The 20,242-nt window shown below is 38.1% G+C and overlaps 1 protein-coding gene across 1 annotated transcript; it reads right to left on the bottom strand.

Moving 5' to 3' along the window:
- Positions 1 to 601: 601 nt before the first annotated feature.
- Positions 602 to 2,749, bottom strand: LOC147486309 (Thioesterase superfamily protein). The gene is made up of 3 exons (XM_086573314.1): positions 2,502 to 2,749; positions 1,100 to 1,240; positions 602 to 849 (listed from the first exon to the last, which is right to left on the bottom strand). Exons 1-3 carry the CDS (start codon positions 2,697 to 2,699, stop codon positions 706 to 708), a joined length of 483 nt encoding a protein of 160 aa, XP_086429440.1. The 5' UTR covers positions 2,700 to 2,749; the 3' UTR covers positions 602 to 705.
- Positions 2,750 to 20,242: the final 17,493 nt, after the last annotated feature.

The raw sequence follows: 20,242 nt of genomic DNA, 5'->3' as shown, positions 1-20,242 counted from the left end.
AGCGAAACACCAGTTTTTACAGTGAAACCATATTAATGTTCACTTTATATTTGGTTTCACTGTAACATGACAACTGCGCCATATTACAGTGAAACCAAAATAATGTTCACTTTATTTGATTTATTTCACTGCTTTCTCCTCTTATTTTTTTTTTTATACTTATTTACTTTTATTTGCAAAACATGTATGGAACCTTGCAACAATATATACAATACAGTTATACATGGTTGATATAACCAGGAAACAGGAAACTACATTTTTTTATCTACGGATAAATCAAGTTATGCTGTGCTCTTTCTGAAAAATCATCGAACAGGAGATCAGGAAAACAATAGTTGTACCTGCCTAAGGTGATGAATGCAGGTCGTTTCTATCTGTTTGGGTATGCCATGCCATATTGTATAATTTTCCTTTTACTGTGTCATTGAACTTCTTTCATGTTTATAAGAACTTCATATGAGTTTTGCTGCCTGAACAAAACGTAGAATGTTCTATACGGACTTGAATACTTGATGAGCTTTGCTGTCTGAATAAAGCATTGGATGTTCTTACACGTGAAAAATCGTACCAATTGCCACTCTTTTTCTAATGACAAATGACATCACAATAAACCTTAACAATTAACCCACGAAATAAATAATATCTTGGAATGCTAATTACAGAAGGCTGTCTTCAAGGCCGACAATTACAAAGTCGTACACAAAATTACATTTTGCTAGCTTGTTTACCAAGTAATGAATGTCGACCTTCTGCTATCAACTCCCCAGTTGCTTTATTTCTCAGGAGAACACTAGTTCCAAAGTAGCCTCCCTTTTTCCCTAAAACTCTTGATATTATCTCCAACTCATCCTGCCATTTCAAGAGCAATGTTAGTATAAACACGTGTACGTTACATGCCCTACTTACGAAATTTTCCATAGAAATTGGAAAAAAGTTTGGTCATAATTCATTTCATACAGCGTAGTTCAGATGAGATTGCTAGAAGGAACACATGATCTATGTCCGGTGGTGCTCTTGATTTCCAACTCTATATATTACGTCATTAACTTCTTGAAGAAAAAGAAAGAACATTGAAAGAGTCAAGGAATGTCTATCTTACATAGATCTTGGCAGTTGACAGGAAGGAAATTGACATGTCCACTGAAACATTCATTGGAAGACCCTCAATATGAACTACAGCACCTCCAACCTCATCAATTAGATTTGCAATGGCACCCGAAGAAAAATTTCCAGTTGCATTCTGCACAAATGATTCAGAAATCAATATAGTGCCAAACATTATGGTAATTAAGAAAAGGCCAGCTGCACATTCATCAGTTTTGCTTAACGATAGAGCCAGTTAGCACACTTATCTGTTTTGCTTAGTGTTAGAGCCAGTTACTCAGCACATTCACCAGTTTTACTTAACAATAAGAGCCAGGTAGCATATTCATCAGTTTTGCTTAAAGAATGGAGCTACTTAAACCACTATTCATTTTGATACGGCTAGGAACCTTGGTCATCCTTTCTTTTTAATCCATTAAACAACTTACCTGCATTGGAGCATTATTGTCTTACCAGATTGTTGGAACAGAAGGTGTGTCAGAAATTCAGTTAGTGATTTTAAATGAGCATAATAAAATAGGGAGGTTTAGCTTCTTGTTAATGTTCCCTTTTAAGTAATTTATTTTTCATTTCCAAAGTAGGTCTGTTACACTCATAAGCAAGAGGATGACTGAAACAAATGTAAGCAGTAAAAAAGGGTAGATGCGTCAACAGATTATAGCATCTCGAAGTTCTCAAACTAAAAGGATGGGACAAAACAGAACAAAATCTACAAAGGGGTTTGTTACTCTGTCCTGTACCTCACTTTTGCCTTCTTTAATTCAGTTTATTTTCCCACTTCTGCTTCCTTAGTAGCGACTCATATACTTACACGAATAAGGAAGCCATCTTGGTAGTGTCTTAGTCTCAGACTCTCAGTAAGGCTATAGAAGGATTGGCTAATAGTTTTCCGTGTCTTACGGTTGCTCATGTCTGTGCAGAGACATATACAGAAGCAGACACCTAGCTAGTCTTGACTTGAATCAAGACCGTAATTACTTCTTACCTCCTCATGATGAGCAACTTGGCAACTTTGTAAAGGGGACAAAGAAGATAAAGTCTACCTCTAATTTTAAAGCAGGTGGCCTTCCTAACCCTAACAAACTTGTAGCACTAAAAGGGAAAAGAAATACTTCCTGTCCAAAATTACATGCAGACCAGGTTTGCCAATCAGAGATACACTTGATTATCATATAGTATCCAATTTATTTCTAGTACATAACTGAAAATTGATGCAACACTTAGTAACCAAATGACTTACCTAATAAGTTCAATCAATATACAGTGCTCACAAACTCATTGTTCCGTGAAAAAAATACGGCTTAATTTGGCTAATAATGAATTTACAATAATAACATGTCTTAAAAACCATGAAAATGGAAAAAAAATATTCATTTAAGAGATGGGGCTCGTCTTACAGTGAGTCTAGAAGGGACTTTGAAGGTGCAAACGATTAAACCAGGTTCGACTCGGTCAACCCGGATTCCTTTTAGGGCAAATTCTTCGTAGAAACTTTGTTCGTGTCCGGGTTCGTGTTGACTCACTTTGAGTCCAGACACTGTTTCTGTTTCTTCTTGGGTTAACTCCAACGCATGCCTTGCTTTCTCCATTTTCATTCTTGACAAAATTTCCAGGGACTGGAATTTTTTTGTTTTTAGTAGGGGTTGGGTCGGGTTGAGGCCTAACCCGAGTTTCAAATGTATCAACCCGGCGAGCCTGGGACCAAATCCTAGTCGGCCATGAAATTTTCAGCCCAAGCCCTACTACCCAGGTTGGGTCGGGTTTTCAGGTTTTCTAATAAAGCAGCGAATGATAGGCCGTGAACATCTATCTATATATATATATAAAAGCTCGCGCACATTCTCTCTCCTCACCATATCGCTCTATTTTGCACCTAGAGCAATATGATTGGCTCTTAAAAAATTGGATAGAATAATAATTAGTCACACCTCTCCAGATTTGTTTAAATCTCCCTAATTTATTTTTAATTTTCTATGGACTCCTCAAAGTAAAAAATAATAATAAATTAAATAAACCTTATACAACCTCCTTGTATTGTTTAAATCTCCTTTCTCTATCAAGTAATAATATTTATCTCCCTAACAAAAAAACCATTAAACCCCACACTACTGCAGAAATTGGAAACCCGAAAGTCGAAACTCCAGAAAAGTGATCAAACCTAAACCTAAAAAACTCTGCGATTTAAACCAAAAAAAAAAAAATTTGATACGAAAAAAATCCTTCTATACGCTCCGGCCTCCCAACTTCTCTCTCTTTCATCTCGATTTCGGTTTAGTTGGTAAACTTGCGTAGAACTCGGCTATATACCTCGGTGGTAACCTATCCAAAGACAAAATGGGGTTATTAACATTCCACCACCAATTCGAAAAATCCCCAAACATTATTCCCCCTAACAAGACCATTCACGGAAAAGTAAGCCTCGAAGGTCCAGTACTTTAGTTTGAAGATGTCCATCCTTCATGAAAATACCAAGCATACTTCCATTTTCACTCGGACCCTACCAAGATAAGTATCACTGATAAGAAATTTCCAGGTCTTGACTTTTTGGTTTGTTATTCTTTGCTACTACACAGCAAATTACACAACAAACAACACATTTCAAGCTGATTTCAGCATCCGTATTTCATCTATATCCCCATTGTTGGCTGTTACGGATGGCGTAGAGTCATTGGAATCTATGAGGACGATAGCTATGGTGCTTTGGTTCGGGAACCCCGACACTTCTTTCGGATGCATTGAAAGTCAGAAGCAGAGATTGAGCACTCCAAGCTTTCCCACCTTTGTCTTCTCATGTCGATCCAAAATCTTTCATCCAAGAAGAACTTGAGAAACTAGATGACAAGACAATCAAAGGGTCTTCATCATTGTTCGGTCTTCGTTAGAACTAGCCACCCGGATAATTCTGAAAAAAAAAAGCGATCTCATGGGAAGGGATTCACTGGATCACAAAGACTTCGATTACAAACCAATTTGACACGGTTAACTCATTAGTTATGTTCTCCATGGCCTGGAAGGCGTTATAGGAATCGAGAACCCCTTTCTCGAAACTAATCCTCCGAAACTAACCCGTCATTAAGACTTCTCTATAAAATTTCAGAATCTTTTTTTCGATCTATGTACCCTCAAGAAGACAACTCAACATCAAATATATGCTCTCCATTCATATGATACACTTTCCACTCTCCTCCACTATGATAATTGATTAGAAGAAACAATTATCTTGACTCTGATCACTATTTCACTAAGTCTTTCTTGAGCCTACCAAGAGAAGTATCACCATCATCGAAATTTCTAGCATTGACTTTGTTGTGACTTTTCTTCCTCGACCTTTAAACCGATGTTACTAAGGTATGTTTACAAGGGAATTACACAACTAACAGCACATGAAGCTAATCTCAACATTTTACTTTCTTCTATATCCAATAATCTCAAAATAAATTGACTCATTATGTATGAAAACGGCCCCCGTATTCTATCCATCGAGTTGAGGTTGAAAGAGAATCCTCTTGAACCCGTGTTTCTCTGCTATTTTTATGAGATGTAGGTGAGCAAAGGTATGTCTTGTCTTGGAGGTGAAAGTCAAAGATTGAAGCGAGTCAATGAGTACTTTTGGATTAAGGTAACAAATTGCTCCTTATAACTTTCTTGGCATGGAATTGCATATTGTTTCTGAATTAAAGATGCATTGTTGAAAAATTGAAAATATATGTACAAAGTGTAAACGCGTTGCATTACATTTTAAGAAAATGAGATATACCTTTCAACTTATCTGTGACCAAGTCTCTCCGTTGGATTTATTTTCAGTAAGACCAAACTAAGTATGAATAAAAGAAAAAAGACAAGAGAAATTCTGATCTTCCCTTCAATGTCTCTTCAATGTGCGTAAAGGTTGTCTTCCTTTCCCTTTAAGAAATTATGGAAATCTACAGTTAATTTTTGGCAAGTAGGAAAAATGAAATAATTTATTGTATACTTTTGTGATGAAACATAGTTTTTAGTGATGAGTGTAGTGTTATTAGGAGAAGTATACATGTTGTGGTAATGTCCTGAGAAAAGCATACATGCATGAACGATTAGATCCCACCCTTTACTTGCAAGTGCATGTATTAGTGCACCAAAGAGTTGAGTAACTTAAGTTCCTCTAACTGTGAGTGCCCTTATACATCCAATATTCATTTTCTATCTTTTTTTTGTTCATAGAAATTTCAGCACCAACGTTTTTATATCCAGTATGTGTCTTGGCGCCATAATCTATATCGTCTTAAAATTTGGTAAATGTTTATGAAAAAGATTACATGATTATTAGATTCTATTAAACTCTTCATGTAGGATTTGATTAGGGTTTACAAAGAGACAAGAAATGGAATGTTAGGACCTGATTATTCAACAAAATTCTCTCTTTGGCTTGCATCGGGATGTCTTTCTCCACGTCTGGTGTTTGAGGAGGTAAGAGATGTCTTGGCAATACTTGCTTATTACATATTTCATTTCTTAATGATTTTAATCCAACTTATGAATCCCACAAACTGATGATTCAGTATTATTCTCTCATGAAGGCGGAGATGATATTTTAACCTCTTAACCCATTGCAAGCGAAGTTACTCTTAGTATATATTACTAACTTATTTGAGAACTTACAACAAGGATTTAAGGCTCGGTCTTTACTGTCATTTGTAAAATTTCTAAACATTGAAGATCTTCAAGGACCGAGAATGGTGGTAATTGTTTTACTTTGCTTTCTAATGCAATGCAAATATTATTCAGATAGTTTGCCTATTTTCTTTTGCGTTCATCTATCCGGTTAACAAATTATAGATTTTTTGTTTTAAAGAAACTAAAGATTTTTCTCACTCTCTTATGGGTAAAATAGCTTTAATACGCAGGATACTTGCATCTGCACAAGGTCAAACCTTATTAGCAGCTCAGTTTGGTAGTCAGTTGCAAGAGTAGTAGCATTGAGTGGTGGAATTCCATGACCATCTCTAAGACCACTGAACCGGGGTGCTAAGGTTTGTCCTTTATCTTCGTTTAACAGAATCTTAGTATTTGAGCTCATATATTGGATTGAAGCATTGCTGTTCCCGAGCGTGATGAATTGGTATATCCTTCTTGACTAACCCTCCTTTGTGTGGAGCATTACGTGTTCCAATTTGAGGTAACGTGGTAGATCCTTCTGCATTACCCGTTTCAACAAAGTAGCATAGAGTAGTAGACCTCCTTTACCTGCGGTGAAACCACCACTTTCTAGGATGTGGCCAATAGTACAAACTACTGAGCTGTAAGGATCACTCCTAGAGCCTTCGGGTTCGGTCTGAACTTCTGAAGCTGTAAGGATGACTCCCGAGCCTCCGGGCTCATTACGAACTACTGAACTATAAGGATGACTCCTGAAGCCTTTGGGTTCATTTCGTGGATTTGGTATTTTGAGTAATGTAAAGGTCCACCAACCGCGAGAATATGTTGTGGGCGGTCTAGGCGGTCTCCATCGTCCCTCTTCTATAATTGTGGTTTCTCCGTGATGTGTTGTTATTAATTGCATCTCCGATTCTGATTCTTTTGACCTATCCATCCTTAAAACAAAGAAATAACCTCTAGAGCCTCTCAAAGACCTCTTTCCGACACTAGGAGAATCAGCCTCAAGTAGAAAGAACTCGCAATCAGTGACATTTGAAAAAAAAAGGAAAAATAAAAAACCATCTAATGGAAACTAGCATAAGGTGTTGCAGTAAAGAGATTATAGCTCCTTCAACTTTTTGATTCAAAATATACTCTTTGATTCAAGACTAATTGTCTGTAGCATTCTTAATAATGGACACATGATGACCTGACCCATCTAAAGCTAAACTTGGATCTGAAGTTTTAGTGGCGAAAATATGAAAACTAAGAAAGTATGAATTTGCAGTGTAGAACCTCTCTTCGTCCAAGCATGGGTTCTTTACATTTGATTTGTATACGGTTTCTAAAAAGCAAGTGTAGTTCACGGGTAACCTGTTTGGTTCATTTACTTTATTTTTATTTTCAGTTTTCTCTTCCAACCAATTGTTCATGTAAAAAGCTTCAGTTATGATATGTTTATTTTTATTATTTATTTTTGCTTCTTATAGAATTTGTATTGCAGGGAGCCCACAGTATGCACAACATTCCAAGGGTGTAGGCTTAAGACAATGTACTTATGCATAATGTACTACTTGGACGACTGAGAATCTGTTGTTTGACTACCAGTTTTGCAAGACAGGGGTACTTGATAATGTCAAGAAGGATTGGAAGAGGGTTGCTATCCTCCGCATCATCTTTCTCATCTTCATCATTATTAGTCATTACGACAAAATATTTGCAAGTATGTCTTCCATTACTTTTGTTCCTGTCACAAAATGATTACTTTATCCTATTTTCAATTCATAAACAAAACCTTTTCTTTTCAATATGTTGTTTATTTTATTCAGTATTTATATATGTTTTTGCAGCTGATATCAAGTTTGTATTATATTGGCAAGAACATCTAGGGGACTATTTCATGCTAGGTGTCTTATAGTCCTGACTCCTGTGTCAACTATTTGTTTGAAAAAAAATCTTAAGAGATGTCTAAAGATGGGTTTCAATTTTGACTTCGTGACTGCAAAAAGACAAGGTTATTGGGTAAGATTTTATTTTTCTTTTTAGAAATTCCAACACCACTTTGTGTAGACACCAAGTATATCAGTCTCACATGCATGCTTTTGTTGTTTTGCCAAATCAAAAGTTCGTTTATAAAGTGTTCCCTTTCTCTTCATTTTTTTGTTTTTTCTTTCTTTCTTTCTTTCTTTCTTTCTTTCTTTCTTTCTTTCTTTAGTTTTCCCCCAGGACCAAGGATTATATATTCAACAAATGGATTTAGTATTTGCAATAAAACTGCATTATATGTGGGCGTCAAAGTTCAGACACAATTTTTAAAAAAATGCAACTTTCTAGATTACACCCACTTCTCTCCGCGACTTTGACATACATGTTTGACTACTTCACTAGACCTCTTACTTTGGTCTTCCACTCTGACTCTCTATTTCCTCTATTGAATATATGATTAATCACTTCAACGCCACCTGCCTACTTTTGTTGTTTAATATATGTTTGTGTTCATTTCTTGGTTTTGTTGATTTCTCAATTTTCAATCATTATTTATTTTTGAGTGTTGGAAATTGACGTGAACAAGTGATCCTATTTGCAAATTGTTGTTTTCCTCATAGACTCATCAATTATTTATTAAGGTTTTGTTCCATACTAATGAAACTAATGAGTCACTTCATGTGATTTGTTGGTTAACGAGTAAATGGTCCATTTGTAGTTCGTATTATCTGACCTATAAATTGGACTTATACAGATCAAAGTTTAGTCGTTAGGTTGTTGTTTGCCTGTTTGCTAGCCTATTTGATTTTTGTGTGTAGTGAGACCTTGCAAGTGGAAAATGTTTCTGAAGTGATTTTTGGCTTTAGTTCTTTAAGATTTAGGATTTCTTACCTAATAGTTGTGTACCCTTTTTGCAGAGAGAGAATGATGAGTACCTGATGCTAGCATTATCAAACTGCAAGACACGAACTCCTCACTTCTCTTAGAGGCTTTAGGTATTAGTCGTGATTATCTTTGATCACATTGAATAGATGAAAAGTGGGTCATTGCTTGGTAACTACTATCCTCAAGCACACTCGAGAGCGGATCCTACTTTAATCACTATTCTTCTACAGTTCTACAGATTCATCATCAAAGTCAATCGGTGGATGTTCCTCCTAGGCAAGGAGCTCTAATAGTGAAAATTGGGGATCTTCTACAGGTATGATTGTACATAGATTCTTGGAACCTTTACATTCCAAAACTTACCTGTTTGTTGTTTGTCAATTATGTTCTTAATTAAAAATGACAAGTTCAAAAGTGTGGAGCATAGAGTAGTAGTTGGACACTTTGTTGAAGGTTTTCAGTGACATCCTTTTCAATGGCACTTGAATCACAATGGGGCTATATATGGGCAAATGCATTAAATAAAGGAATCTCTTTCATAAGATAATCTATCGAATATAGGGAAAAACAACCCTACCTGATTTTAAGATATGTCCACACCAAGTGAGAATAGCCAGAGGATATACAAATCAATTTTTGTTGTTCTAAACATTACACGGATAATGATTTTTGTTTTAAACTTTCTTCATAGTAATAGAATTTGAAAGTGGTTGATCAGCCAAAAACTAAAACTTCGAGTACAAAGAGTATAACAAGTAGCTAGAATATGAGAAGCTAAGTTTGCAGTTATTGATCTTGGTACACACATTGGTAAATAGATTTTTGATGCTCCCTATAATAATTAGCGTGGGGAGGAATGGGTCGAGAAACTAATATAGGTCTTTTGCATGAATGAGATGGAAATTTTTGGTGCGATCACATGAAGAGATGATTGTGAACTTAGTATGTGTTGGCTTTCTTTTTCTCAGCAGGTGTTACGCAACATGCAACCACGGGGAAAGAGCTTTTGTAAAGGCTTTGTTGTCACCGTAATCGAGAACATGCGATGCGTAGAAAACAGGGGTGGTTGTGACTTCTATTCCAATTGCCCCTTTTCATTTTTCAAGGTACATAATGAAATTCATATAATATAACGATTCAAGTGCGCTTTATCAACTCTTATGAGTGACTGAACCAAACCTCAATTCGCTTTTAGGTTTGGGGTTAACAAGTACCTAACCTACCATAGTTATGAAAAAAACAATGACTTAATTAAAGAATTGGTTTGCCGTACATGAACAAGATGAAAGGGAAAATCATTTTTACATTCTAGGTACCCCTGTGACTCTGTACATGAAATTACAAAGACTAACTCCATGGGTTATAGGATGTTTTGGCTCTCCATATTGAACATTTACCTTACTAATTAAGAGACAAGTGAATGGATGAAAGTATAAGAAAGTTTGTGCAATCATTGAGCCATGTAGAATATGAGTCTATCTCACTAATACATTGAAATTGAACTATTTTAGGTGGTTCAAAGATGAAGGTTGTGATTGGTTATTTGCTTTGATTGGTGGTACTGAACAAACTACAAGCATTAGTTATGCAACTTAGGTGGTATTCAAAGGTACTTTGAATAATTGTCTATATATCTGCAATCCATATAATTGATACTTGAAATAAGAAAATCATTGTTACAATGTAAATGATGGTAGACTATGTAGTGAGAATCTTTTAGGAGTTTCAAGGCACAAACTAAAACTTCATGTTAATGAGTTGCTTCTTTCATCATCAAGAACTGGTGGTTAGTTGCATTCTCCTTTGGCATCTAAGCATGTGTTCTTGGCCTTTCTCAGACACCACAAGAAGAACACTGCATCGTATACGAAGCTGATGCATTACAGTTTGGTGGTGATGAATAGTGATGGTGAGATGGTAATCGTCAATAAATGTCCATTGATTGATTAGGGTGACTACTCGGGAGAATCTCCACCGCTACATGAACTTAATGTGAAGTTAAGAGATATAAAGGCGGAGTAGCTAAAGAGGATTAAGTGAAGACATAAATATTCTATGCGGGGACATAAATATCCTTACTTCATTATCAACTATAACCTTTTGTTTTGATTTATGTGTTGTGCCGACCGAGATCACCTAAAATCTCAAAGATATGCCGACACCGACTTCTTAATTGTATCAACTCTCAACTAGACTCCTGTGAGATCAGGAAATTTAAGTCTCACTTTGAGGCCAAGAAGCCAATTCTGCTAGGGTTATTGCAGTAAATTAAATCTTGAGATGAGCTTTTCCATGAAACTATGCTTTTGTTTTTTGATGTATATTAGATTTGACTTGGAAAATCTCTGCCTAAATATCCTTACACTTTCATAGAGTTGTGGCTTAACTGAGTTTTGATTAGGTTTAGAGTAAGTGTGTGTTTGCTTAATCAGTTTAAAACAAAGAATTTGATCGAGCTCTGAGTTGAAGCAGAAAACATTCACCAGGAATACTTGGCTCAAATCAACAGTATGATTACATGTATGTACTATCTAATTTGATGTAACAATTCCTGGCCTCTGGCCCTGTGAGTAGTTACTGATAATCACTAACGATACATTTGAGGACAATGAGAGGTGCAAGCCAATGATCTTCAATGACTTTTGGTAGCTACTTTAACTAAACCTTGAAGTGGTGAGAATTGGATCCATGGGTCGTAAACATATTGAGAACTCGCACAAAATTATTTCAGAGTGTTCCACGTGGAAAATTACTACATTTGTTTGCAAGTGCACTTGGTAGGGATGAATGACTAACCAATAATTTTTTATTCTTTTACATATATTTTTCACAGGTTCTAACTTCACTGAAACACTTCTTTAACTTTAACAATTTATTAAATTTCTGCAACAATGAATGTGCAAACTAAGATCCTATATGACTCTAAACTCTCAATGTGTAACTTTGAAACTTCTCATTTTCTCCTTGCAGACTTTGCCCGACAATTCTATTGAGTGTATACTGCAAATGCCTCACACCTGTATAACTACACCTGTATAACTGAATTTCATGGATATCCCCAATTAACTTAATCGGGCTTGTTTCGACCCCCACCTACGTGGCGAACGTCCATTGGTAGGAGTCTCTATTTTATTCATTTAATCGACAGGGCTAAAGCCCAATTTGCAATACCATGGATCAATGTATAGGCCCATTAACTCATGTGTCTAAGGCTGAACCTTAGCCACATGGCTTGCCACTAATGTACATTGATTTATGTCCAGATTCATTTCTTATCAAAGAGATAATTATCAGTTGAGAGTTATATTATATCACAATGACTCAAGCTACAAGAATACTTGAGCTACAAGGATTCTCTACTCTACCTATATAAATACAAAACTATTTTTCATTTAGAACTACGTTCTTGAGACTTGATCCCACTGATAATTTGGGTACGTAGGCAACCGCAAGGTACAGTCTCATCATTCCCCGATCACCATCATTTTTCTAATTACTTTTCTAACGTTCTTCGTCTTTTTCATCAACACTTGGTGTTTTGATCATATTTGGTCGAAAACATAATTGGCCAGCCGTCTGTGGTTCTTATACTACACCCTCGATCACGTTCTCGCGAAAGTTATGACGCGATACTTTCGAAGAGCTCAAGGTCCCGATGTGATTCTTCGACGATCATCACGAACATGATGGTCAAGGACAACTTGGCGACAAGATAATACCTTCAAATCTTCGTCGTTCCACCAATCGCCAAATTATTCAGCGTGGGGTTATTGCTTCGGCGATTCTCCAAAGATCGATCGCGGATAATGTAAGTCATATGTCTCGAGAAGCACTTCTTCAAAAGTTAAAGACGTCCGCAAAACGTAATAATTACTACAAAGCGCCATCTTAAACGACGCTCCCACTTTGTAGATGATGTTGTATCATCACACCACAACGTCACACACGCCAACGACATAATAGTGTGTGGGATCGTTTAAGTGGTGAGGATGAGATTCAAATATTACGCAATGACCATCAACAAGTTAAGAGTAATGGGCTTACGAATTCCCCGACCTCCACCGAGAAATCTCCACCCACTTGGTCACGTTCTCGGTAGGCAAGGTACTGCTCATAATCGTCCGACTGCACCCCACGGTCCTACTAATTTTCGGCAAGTCCCGAGGAATTCAAATGGCGAACAGAATAATGATCGCACTCATGATCGTAACCATCAGTATGGTGAAACACTTCAGCAACGCGGTTCTTATCATTCCGAACATTATCGTACTGAAAGCCCAACGTACCATCCACAATCATCTCGACACGGAAACGATGAATCTTCGTCGTTTTCTTCTCGTTCTGTTCACTCCCATAGGCGTCATCGTGACTATGATCACGATCAAACAGATACGGATCTGATGACTCCTCAACGTGTTAGAGAAATGATTAAAAAAGCTCTTCTGGACAGCGATCCTTTTGAATCGACACTAGAAAATCTGGCAGTTGAAGATGGTATTTTGGACAAATTTTCTCTCGCCGTCCAAAGGGCTACTCATAACAAAGACTTCAAACAACCAGAGTTTGATCAATATGATGATGTCGAGGGTTGCCCTATGCTTCATGTGATTAATTTCACAAACAAACTGGTTTTATCGGGAGGTGATGATGCTTTAAAATGCAAACTTTTCCCTTCTACATTAAAAGGGGAAGCGTTGGTATGGTTTAGCGAATTACCTCCGCTTCTCGTCGATTCAAGGACTTAACCGAAAAGTTTTCAAGGCGTTTTCATCATAATCTCAAACGTCCAAATGGAGTCCGAAGTTCTTTTCAACATCAAGCAACAACGTGAGGAAACTCTCCGTAGTTTTATCGCGACGTTCCGCCAAAGCCGGTGAGATTTACGAACAATCCGATCTAATGGTGGTTTACGCTTTTAAAGAAGCTATCTTGTTTGATAAAGATGGGTTATACAACTCTCTTGTTCGGGATATTCCATCTTCCCGGCGTCGCGTTATACCGGCGAGTTCAACAATTTATCAATGTTGAAGGCGACACGGTGCTCGAACTTCTCGTGACAAAGATAATAAAGGAAAGGATTTCAATGATCAGTGAAATAAACGAAAGAATCCGACTTTTGATCAACAAAGCAACCCGTCGAAGCCTCCGTGATAAGAAAGAAGACTCCACGAAAGCGGGGACTGGAAAGCCTTTTACTGATTTTGAATTAACTCCGCTTAATACCAAATATCACGTTTACGACAAAATCAAGGATAAGAGTCCGCACTCCGCCGTTTCCCTTTGGCGCGACGACACTAAAACGACTTCGAGATAAATCGTTATGGTGCAAATTTCATAATGATTATGGTCATGAGACGGAGAATTGTCGATCTTTGCGGGAAGAATTGAAAAGCTTGTGCGAGAATGGAAAACTTGATCAATATGTGCGTAAGAAAGTAACAACTCAAGCTTTAACTATCAATCGATCACAATGTCATTAAGGTTGGACATGCCATTATTAATTCATTGTCCATACTTTCGGAAAACCGCTTTCGCCGTTCTAAAGTCAAATATCCGCTAATTTGTACGAAGTTAACGGGATCAATTTAAGTGGAAGGTTTTCGCGACGGAGACTATTGAAGATGAACCATTATGTTTCAATCGACCAAGATCTAATGGGCGTGCATGTTCCTCATTATGATCTTTGTCGTGATAATCTGCGTATATCGGGTTGTATCGCGTGTACAACGATAATGATCGACAATCGGTAGTTCAGCTAGTGTCATGTTTTCCGGGTGTTATCGCGGTATTCCTTTTATTGATAACTTGGTCACCCCGAAAATCGCTTATCGTTGGTTTTGATGGTACCGCTACTCATTCGTTGGAAAGGTGTCTCTCCGGTCACTCTTATGCAGAAGGAAGTCAATATTGATTTCTTATTGATGGATTGTAAATCCCCTTACAATGTCATCCTTGGTAGAGATTGGATTCATTATATGGAAGCTGTCGTCTCAACATATCATCAAGCCATCAAGTTCCCATTCAATAAAAAAGTATGTAAGGTGCGTAGCGATCCACGACAATGTTCTCGATGATTATAAGAAGTCTGAAGTTGTTGGACGAACTATTCTGAGTTCCAACGCCGTCAAATAGCAATTACAGCATCCGGGACCTTCAGTTTACTCTGCCAATAGAAATGTTGAAGGACCCCCGACAGTCGATCCACTTTTAGAAGTTCAAATTGGCCAACTCCCTGAAGAGACTACTTTTATTTCAGCCGAACTTCCAGAAGAGGAGAGACAAGAGCTTATTTTGTTATTGCGGAAGAATAATCATGTGTTTTGCTTGGCGAATAGAGCAAATGCACGTATATAGATCCTTCGGTGGCTTGTCATAAACTTCGACATTGATCCTAATGCAAAACCAGTTCGACAAAAGCCCGAAGGATGGCCCCCGATAGAAAGATGAAAGTGAAAGAGCGAAATCGACCGTCTCTTTGTCCGTTAACTTTATAAGGCTGTGACTTATCCAACATGGATGTCAAATGTTGTCGCAGTTAAAAAGAACGGCAAATTACGTGTTTGTATCGATTTCACAAATCTCAATAAGGCTTGTCCGGTTCATCCATATCCATTGCCTCGTTATATCTGAAATGGTCGATCTGACATCCGGTTTTCAGCGTTTGTCTTTTTGGATGCTTATTCGTTTATCATCGATTCCGTTATTCATTGAGGACCAAGAGTTCATCGCATTCATTCTGCACCAAGGCATTTCATCGCTACCGGTAATGCCTTTCGGTCCAAAAAACGCTGAGCCACATATCAAAAGCTAGTCAACACTATTTTTCGACCTACTTGGAAAGACGATCGAAGCATACATCGATGACATGGTTGTCAAATCTACAAAAGCACGATCATCTTATCGATTTGCAAGCTGTTTTCGACGGACTCTCCAATGTCAACATGCGTTTGAATCCGCTAAGTGTTCTTTTCGGTTTATCATCCGGTAAATTCTTAGGATACATGATGACTAGGCGCTGAATTGAAGCAAATCCGATCGATTCGAAATGTCCTTGAAATGCCTTCTCCGGCGTCAAAGAAAAGAAATTCAACGACTTTACGGGGCTTTGGCTGCCCTAAATCGCTTTATCTCTCGGTATTCGATCGATGCGTCCTTTTTCCAAACATTGAAAGACGATCAATTTGACGGAGGACCGTGAAGTTGCATTTAGTCATTTGAAAGCATACTTAGTCCAACCTCCAGTTCTTGCCGATCCAAAGAACGGCAGCCTATATAGTTCAGTATTTAGCCGCCACTGATCATGCCGTAAGTGCCGTCTTATTTGTCAACGGTGGTGGCGATGGGCGTCCTATATTCTTTGTTAGCAAGACTCTTAAAATCTTTGAAACAAGATATTCTCGAGTGGAGAAAATTGCATTGGCTTTGGTTCATGCCGCCCGGCGCCTTAAACCTTATTTCGGGGGACGAAGTCGTCAAAGTTTATCACGAATATCCATGCGAAAGCTTTTAAGTAATGCTTTCGGGGAATCAAGTCGCCCTCGCGAATGGGAAAGTTACCTTAAGCTTTATAGCATTGTGTTTGAAACTCGCACAGCTGAGAAAGGACAAGCTTTGGCTTCGCTAATGGCTGATTTTCCAATTGAGGATATTCTTATGTCTGACGCGTTACTAGACGAAGAGAATGTCGTCGACAACACGCCATTACCTCTCAGGGATGATGATTTGCCAAACTTATCAGATGTATCTGCTGATTGTTGGATTGTTTACACTGATGGTTCGCATAATAAATATGGCTCCGGTATTGGGTGTGTAATCTTGCAACCGAATGGAGAAAAAATTGAGAAGTCAGTGCGTTTGGGTTTTGACGCTTCAAATAATGAGGCCGAAGTCTGAAAAGCTGTCATTTCGCGGCTTGCGCCTTTCTTCTTCACTTGGGGCTTACTAAGCTACAATTATTCACACATTCTAAGTTAGTCGCTAGCCGGTTTGGTGGATCGTATGCAGCTCGTGACGATAGAATGGCGGCTTATGTGGACTTAATTCATCGGATTGCTCGAAATTTTGATTCTATCAGTATTGTGCAGCGTCCGCGTCATGACGTGCGACATGCGGATTCTCTTGCTTATTTATCCGCGGCAGTTAAGTCAGATAAGCCTCGCCGGATAACCATTGAATTTCAAAAGGAACCGAATCGATCGATCGTCCATCGAGGATGTCGCGATATGTACATCACTTTCGAGTTGTTTTTCATCAAGACATTTTCGAGGAATCATGTTATGCCAATTTGATATCTCCGTGGCGACTTTCGGAGGCAAGCGTGATCTTGATAATCAAAGTCCGCCATTGCAGAAAACGCGATCCACAACTTATGCTATCAGATGACCACAATGATCCTGTCAATGATATTGTCTCGGTTCATACCGACGACGATCATGAAGCTGACAATGCTCCAGAGGTTCCTGATATAGAGCTAAGTTTTCCACTTACACCTTGTGACGAAGATGATTGGCGTCTTCCTTATATCACATATTTACATGATCACATCTTGCCTCCCGATCATAAAGTGGGTGATCGTGTAAAACGCGATGCTTGGAAATATTGTCTCATATCGACTTGAACGGTTGTTGCAACTTTATCGCAAAGGCACAAGTCTTAACCCTATGCCGTTGTTGTCTCGGTGAAGGTTTGCTTGCTCTGGCGGAAATTCATTCAGGCCTATGTGGGAACCACTCCCGGGCGAAGTCTCGCTCATCATAGAGCAACGACACAAGGATACCGGTGGCCGTACATGCAAAAAGGATGCTAAGCGTTTGTCCGAGAAGTGTGTTCCTTTGTCGAAATATGCTAACATGGGAAATCTTCCAGCAACGGAACTTCATCCAATTTTGAGCCCTTGGCCGTTTGCAAAGTGGGGTCTTGACATCGTCGGTCCTCTTCCGAAAGCTCCTGGCAGTGTTCGTTTCTTACTCGTCGCAACTGATTATTTTACCAAGTGGGCTGAAGCTATGCCCTTAGCCCAGATCCATGCTTCAGATGTTAAAAAATTCTTATGGCGAGACATTGTTTGTCGTTTCGGTATTCCAACATCATTGACTTCCGACAATGGCAAACAATTTGATGCCGAAGAAATTCGACAGTTTTGTTCTGACTTGAAGATTAGTCACAATTTCTCGGCACCATACCATCCTCAAGCTAATGGACAAGCTGAAGCTACTAACAAATCCATTCTTGCAATGCTCAAGCGACGACTTCAACAGGCCAAAGGAAATTGGGTTAAGGAACTTCCTGCGGTTATGTGGGCTTATCGAACCACACCTAAGCATTCAACTGGATTTTCTCCGTTTAATCTTGCTTACGGTACGGAAGCGGTCTTGCCTACAGAGTTGATGACACCAACCACACGAACTTCTAACGTGGAATTAGAGTCAAATGATCAAGCACTTGCTCAAGCCAAAGCCTTGATAGATGAGACAAGAGATGTTGGTCTTCAACGATTAATTATTATCAAAGGCGATATGAAACGAAAATATGACAAGAAAGTTCGACTTAAAGTGTTTGAGAAAGATGACTGGGTACTCTGTCGAAAGACGAGGTTGATAGATTCCGGTAAATTTGGAGAAAATTGGACAGGTCCATACATCATAGATCGCCCTGCCACCAAAGGATCTTATTTTCTCCGAGATTTAGATGGGAATGTTCTCGATAAGCCGTGGAATGCGTTTCATCTGCGCAAGTTCTATAAGTAGATTTTAGTTGTGTTTTTCCGTTATCCTGGAGAAATAAAATAATACAATATTTAGTTTGTTTCCAGTTCAAGCATGTATTTTCCGTTGTTATCTTTGCATTTTTTAAGACTTGGTAATCAATAAAGAAGCAGTTCTTTCACTTCAGTTCCAATGGTATGATCACTACAACAAAATCTGGCGAAATTACCACGTTTAATTTAAATCGGTCTAAAGTCGAGCAACGCTTTTACGCCGGCTTAATTAGTCGCACTTATCGCTACAACAAAATCTGGCGAAATTACCACCTTTAATTTCATCGGTCTAAGTCGAACGCTTTTTACTATCGCCGCTTTAAAATTCGTTACTATCGCTTCAACAAAATCGGGCTATAAATTACCACGTTTAATTTACCCGCGTTTAATTTAAAGTCTGAACGCTTTTACCGCTTAATTAGTTACTATCGCTACAACAAAATCGGCGAAATTACCACGTTTAATTTCGTCGGGTCTAAATCGAACGCTTTTACGCTTCGCTTTTAGTCGTTACTATCGCTATAACAAAATCCGGCGAAATTACCACGTTTAATTTCGTCGGTCCTAAGTTGAACGCTTTTACGCTAAGTTCGAGTCATTACTATCGCTATTCGTGATAAAATCGGCCCGAAATTACCACGTTTAATTTTCAGATCCTAAGTCGAGCGGCTTTTAATCTAAGTTGAACGCTTTTCGCGGCTCGCTTAGTCGTTACTATCACTACAACAAAATCGGCGAAATTACCACGCGTTTAATTTCGTGGGGTCTAAGATGAACGCTTTTACGCCGCTTTTAGTCGGTTACTCGGCTATGTCAACATCCGATGAAGTGCCCCGTTTTCGTTTAAATCGCATCGGAGCATTTTTTAAACTCAATCTAATTTTGAAAGCTTAAAGTTAGCATTGGGGGCGTTTCATTCTATTTCGTGTCATCTATATAATTCAACAACATTGTCAGTTTTCCACAGGTATATTATCTAACATCACAATGATATTCAATAGCCAATACATACTTTATTAAAAAGAATTTGTATTACATTCACGCAATCACATAATCATTGGGTTGGGAAAAGCCAATGGTTCCTTATCGTTTTGTTTATACAACTTCATTATAACTCTTTCCGTTTCAAAGCGAAACTATATGACAGACTTTATTATTTTTTTTCTAAGGCATTGTGCGAACTTTTCTCACGTAAAAATTTTCCGGCGAAAATTTTCGTCGGGCTTCATTATTTTTTCTAAGGCATTGTGCGAACTTTCTACGTAAAATTTTTCGGCGAAAATTTTAAAAATTCTCATATTTTTCTAAGGCATTGTGCGAACTTTCTCTGAAAAATTTTCCGGCGAAAAATTTTAAAATTACTTCATTATTTTTCTCTAAGGCATTGAACCGGTCTTTCTCAACGAAACTTTTGTAAGCTTCTTTAATTCTTCTACGGCATTAATTGACACCTTTTTGCACAAAACTTTTATCCGTCAACTCTTTGAATATATTTTGCTCGTAGTACCGCCGTTTCTCCGAGCGGTAAAAATTCGCATTACATCAAATTTCTAAGCGAAAATTTTCTCCGCTCGACACTTTTCTTTGTAGACTTTTCGTCGATATTTTTCGCCCGTGTAATAGAGTCGTTTCTACCTGCAAAAAAATAAATAAATAAATAAATTAAAAAATAAATAAATAATCGGGTCAGAAAGCTCAAAAACCGGGTTCACTGGGTCAACTCAAGGCAACACAGGTACGGTGCCCTTCCTTTGCTGGTGCGGCACCATATCTTGTTTTATTCTTTCAATTCCGGATACACTTTGCCCATATTATAAAGAACAGGTACGGTACCCTTCATTCACAAGCGCTGCACCGTATCATATTGGTTAGTACCAATTTGAACGTGAGCGCCAT

Source organism: Coptis chinensis, chromosome 7, assembly GCF_015680905.1.
Source record: "Coptis chinensis isolate HL-2020 chromosome 7, ASM1568090v1, whole genome shotgun sequence".
Taxonomy (NCBI): domain Eukaryota; kingdom Viridiplantae; phylum Streptophyta; class Magnoliopsida; order Ranunculales; family Ranunculaceae; genus Coptis; species Coptis chinensis.
The sequence above is the reverse complement of the archived record's forward strand: the minus strand, read 5'-3'. Positions and strand labels throughout refer to the sequence as shown.

Excerpts from the sequence above, each read along its gene's own strand:
- LOC147486309 (XM_086573314.1), bottom strand. The coding sequence starts at position 2,699 with ATGAAAATGGAGAAAGCAAGGCATGCGTTGGAGTTAACCCAAGAAGAA. Across the intron at positions 1,241-2,501 it reads AAGTCCCTTCTAGACTCACT|AATGCAACTGGAAATTTTTC; the intron begins GTAAGACGAGCC and ends TCATTTGTGCAG. Across the intron at positions 850-1,099 it reads TGTCAACTGCCAAGATCTAT|GATGAGTTGGAGATAATATC; the intron begins GTAAGATAGACA and ends TTGAAATGGCAG.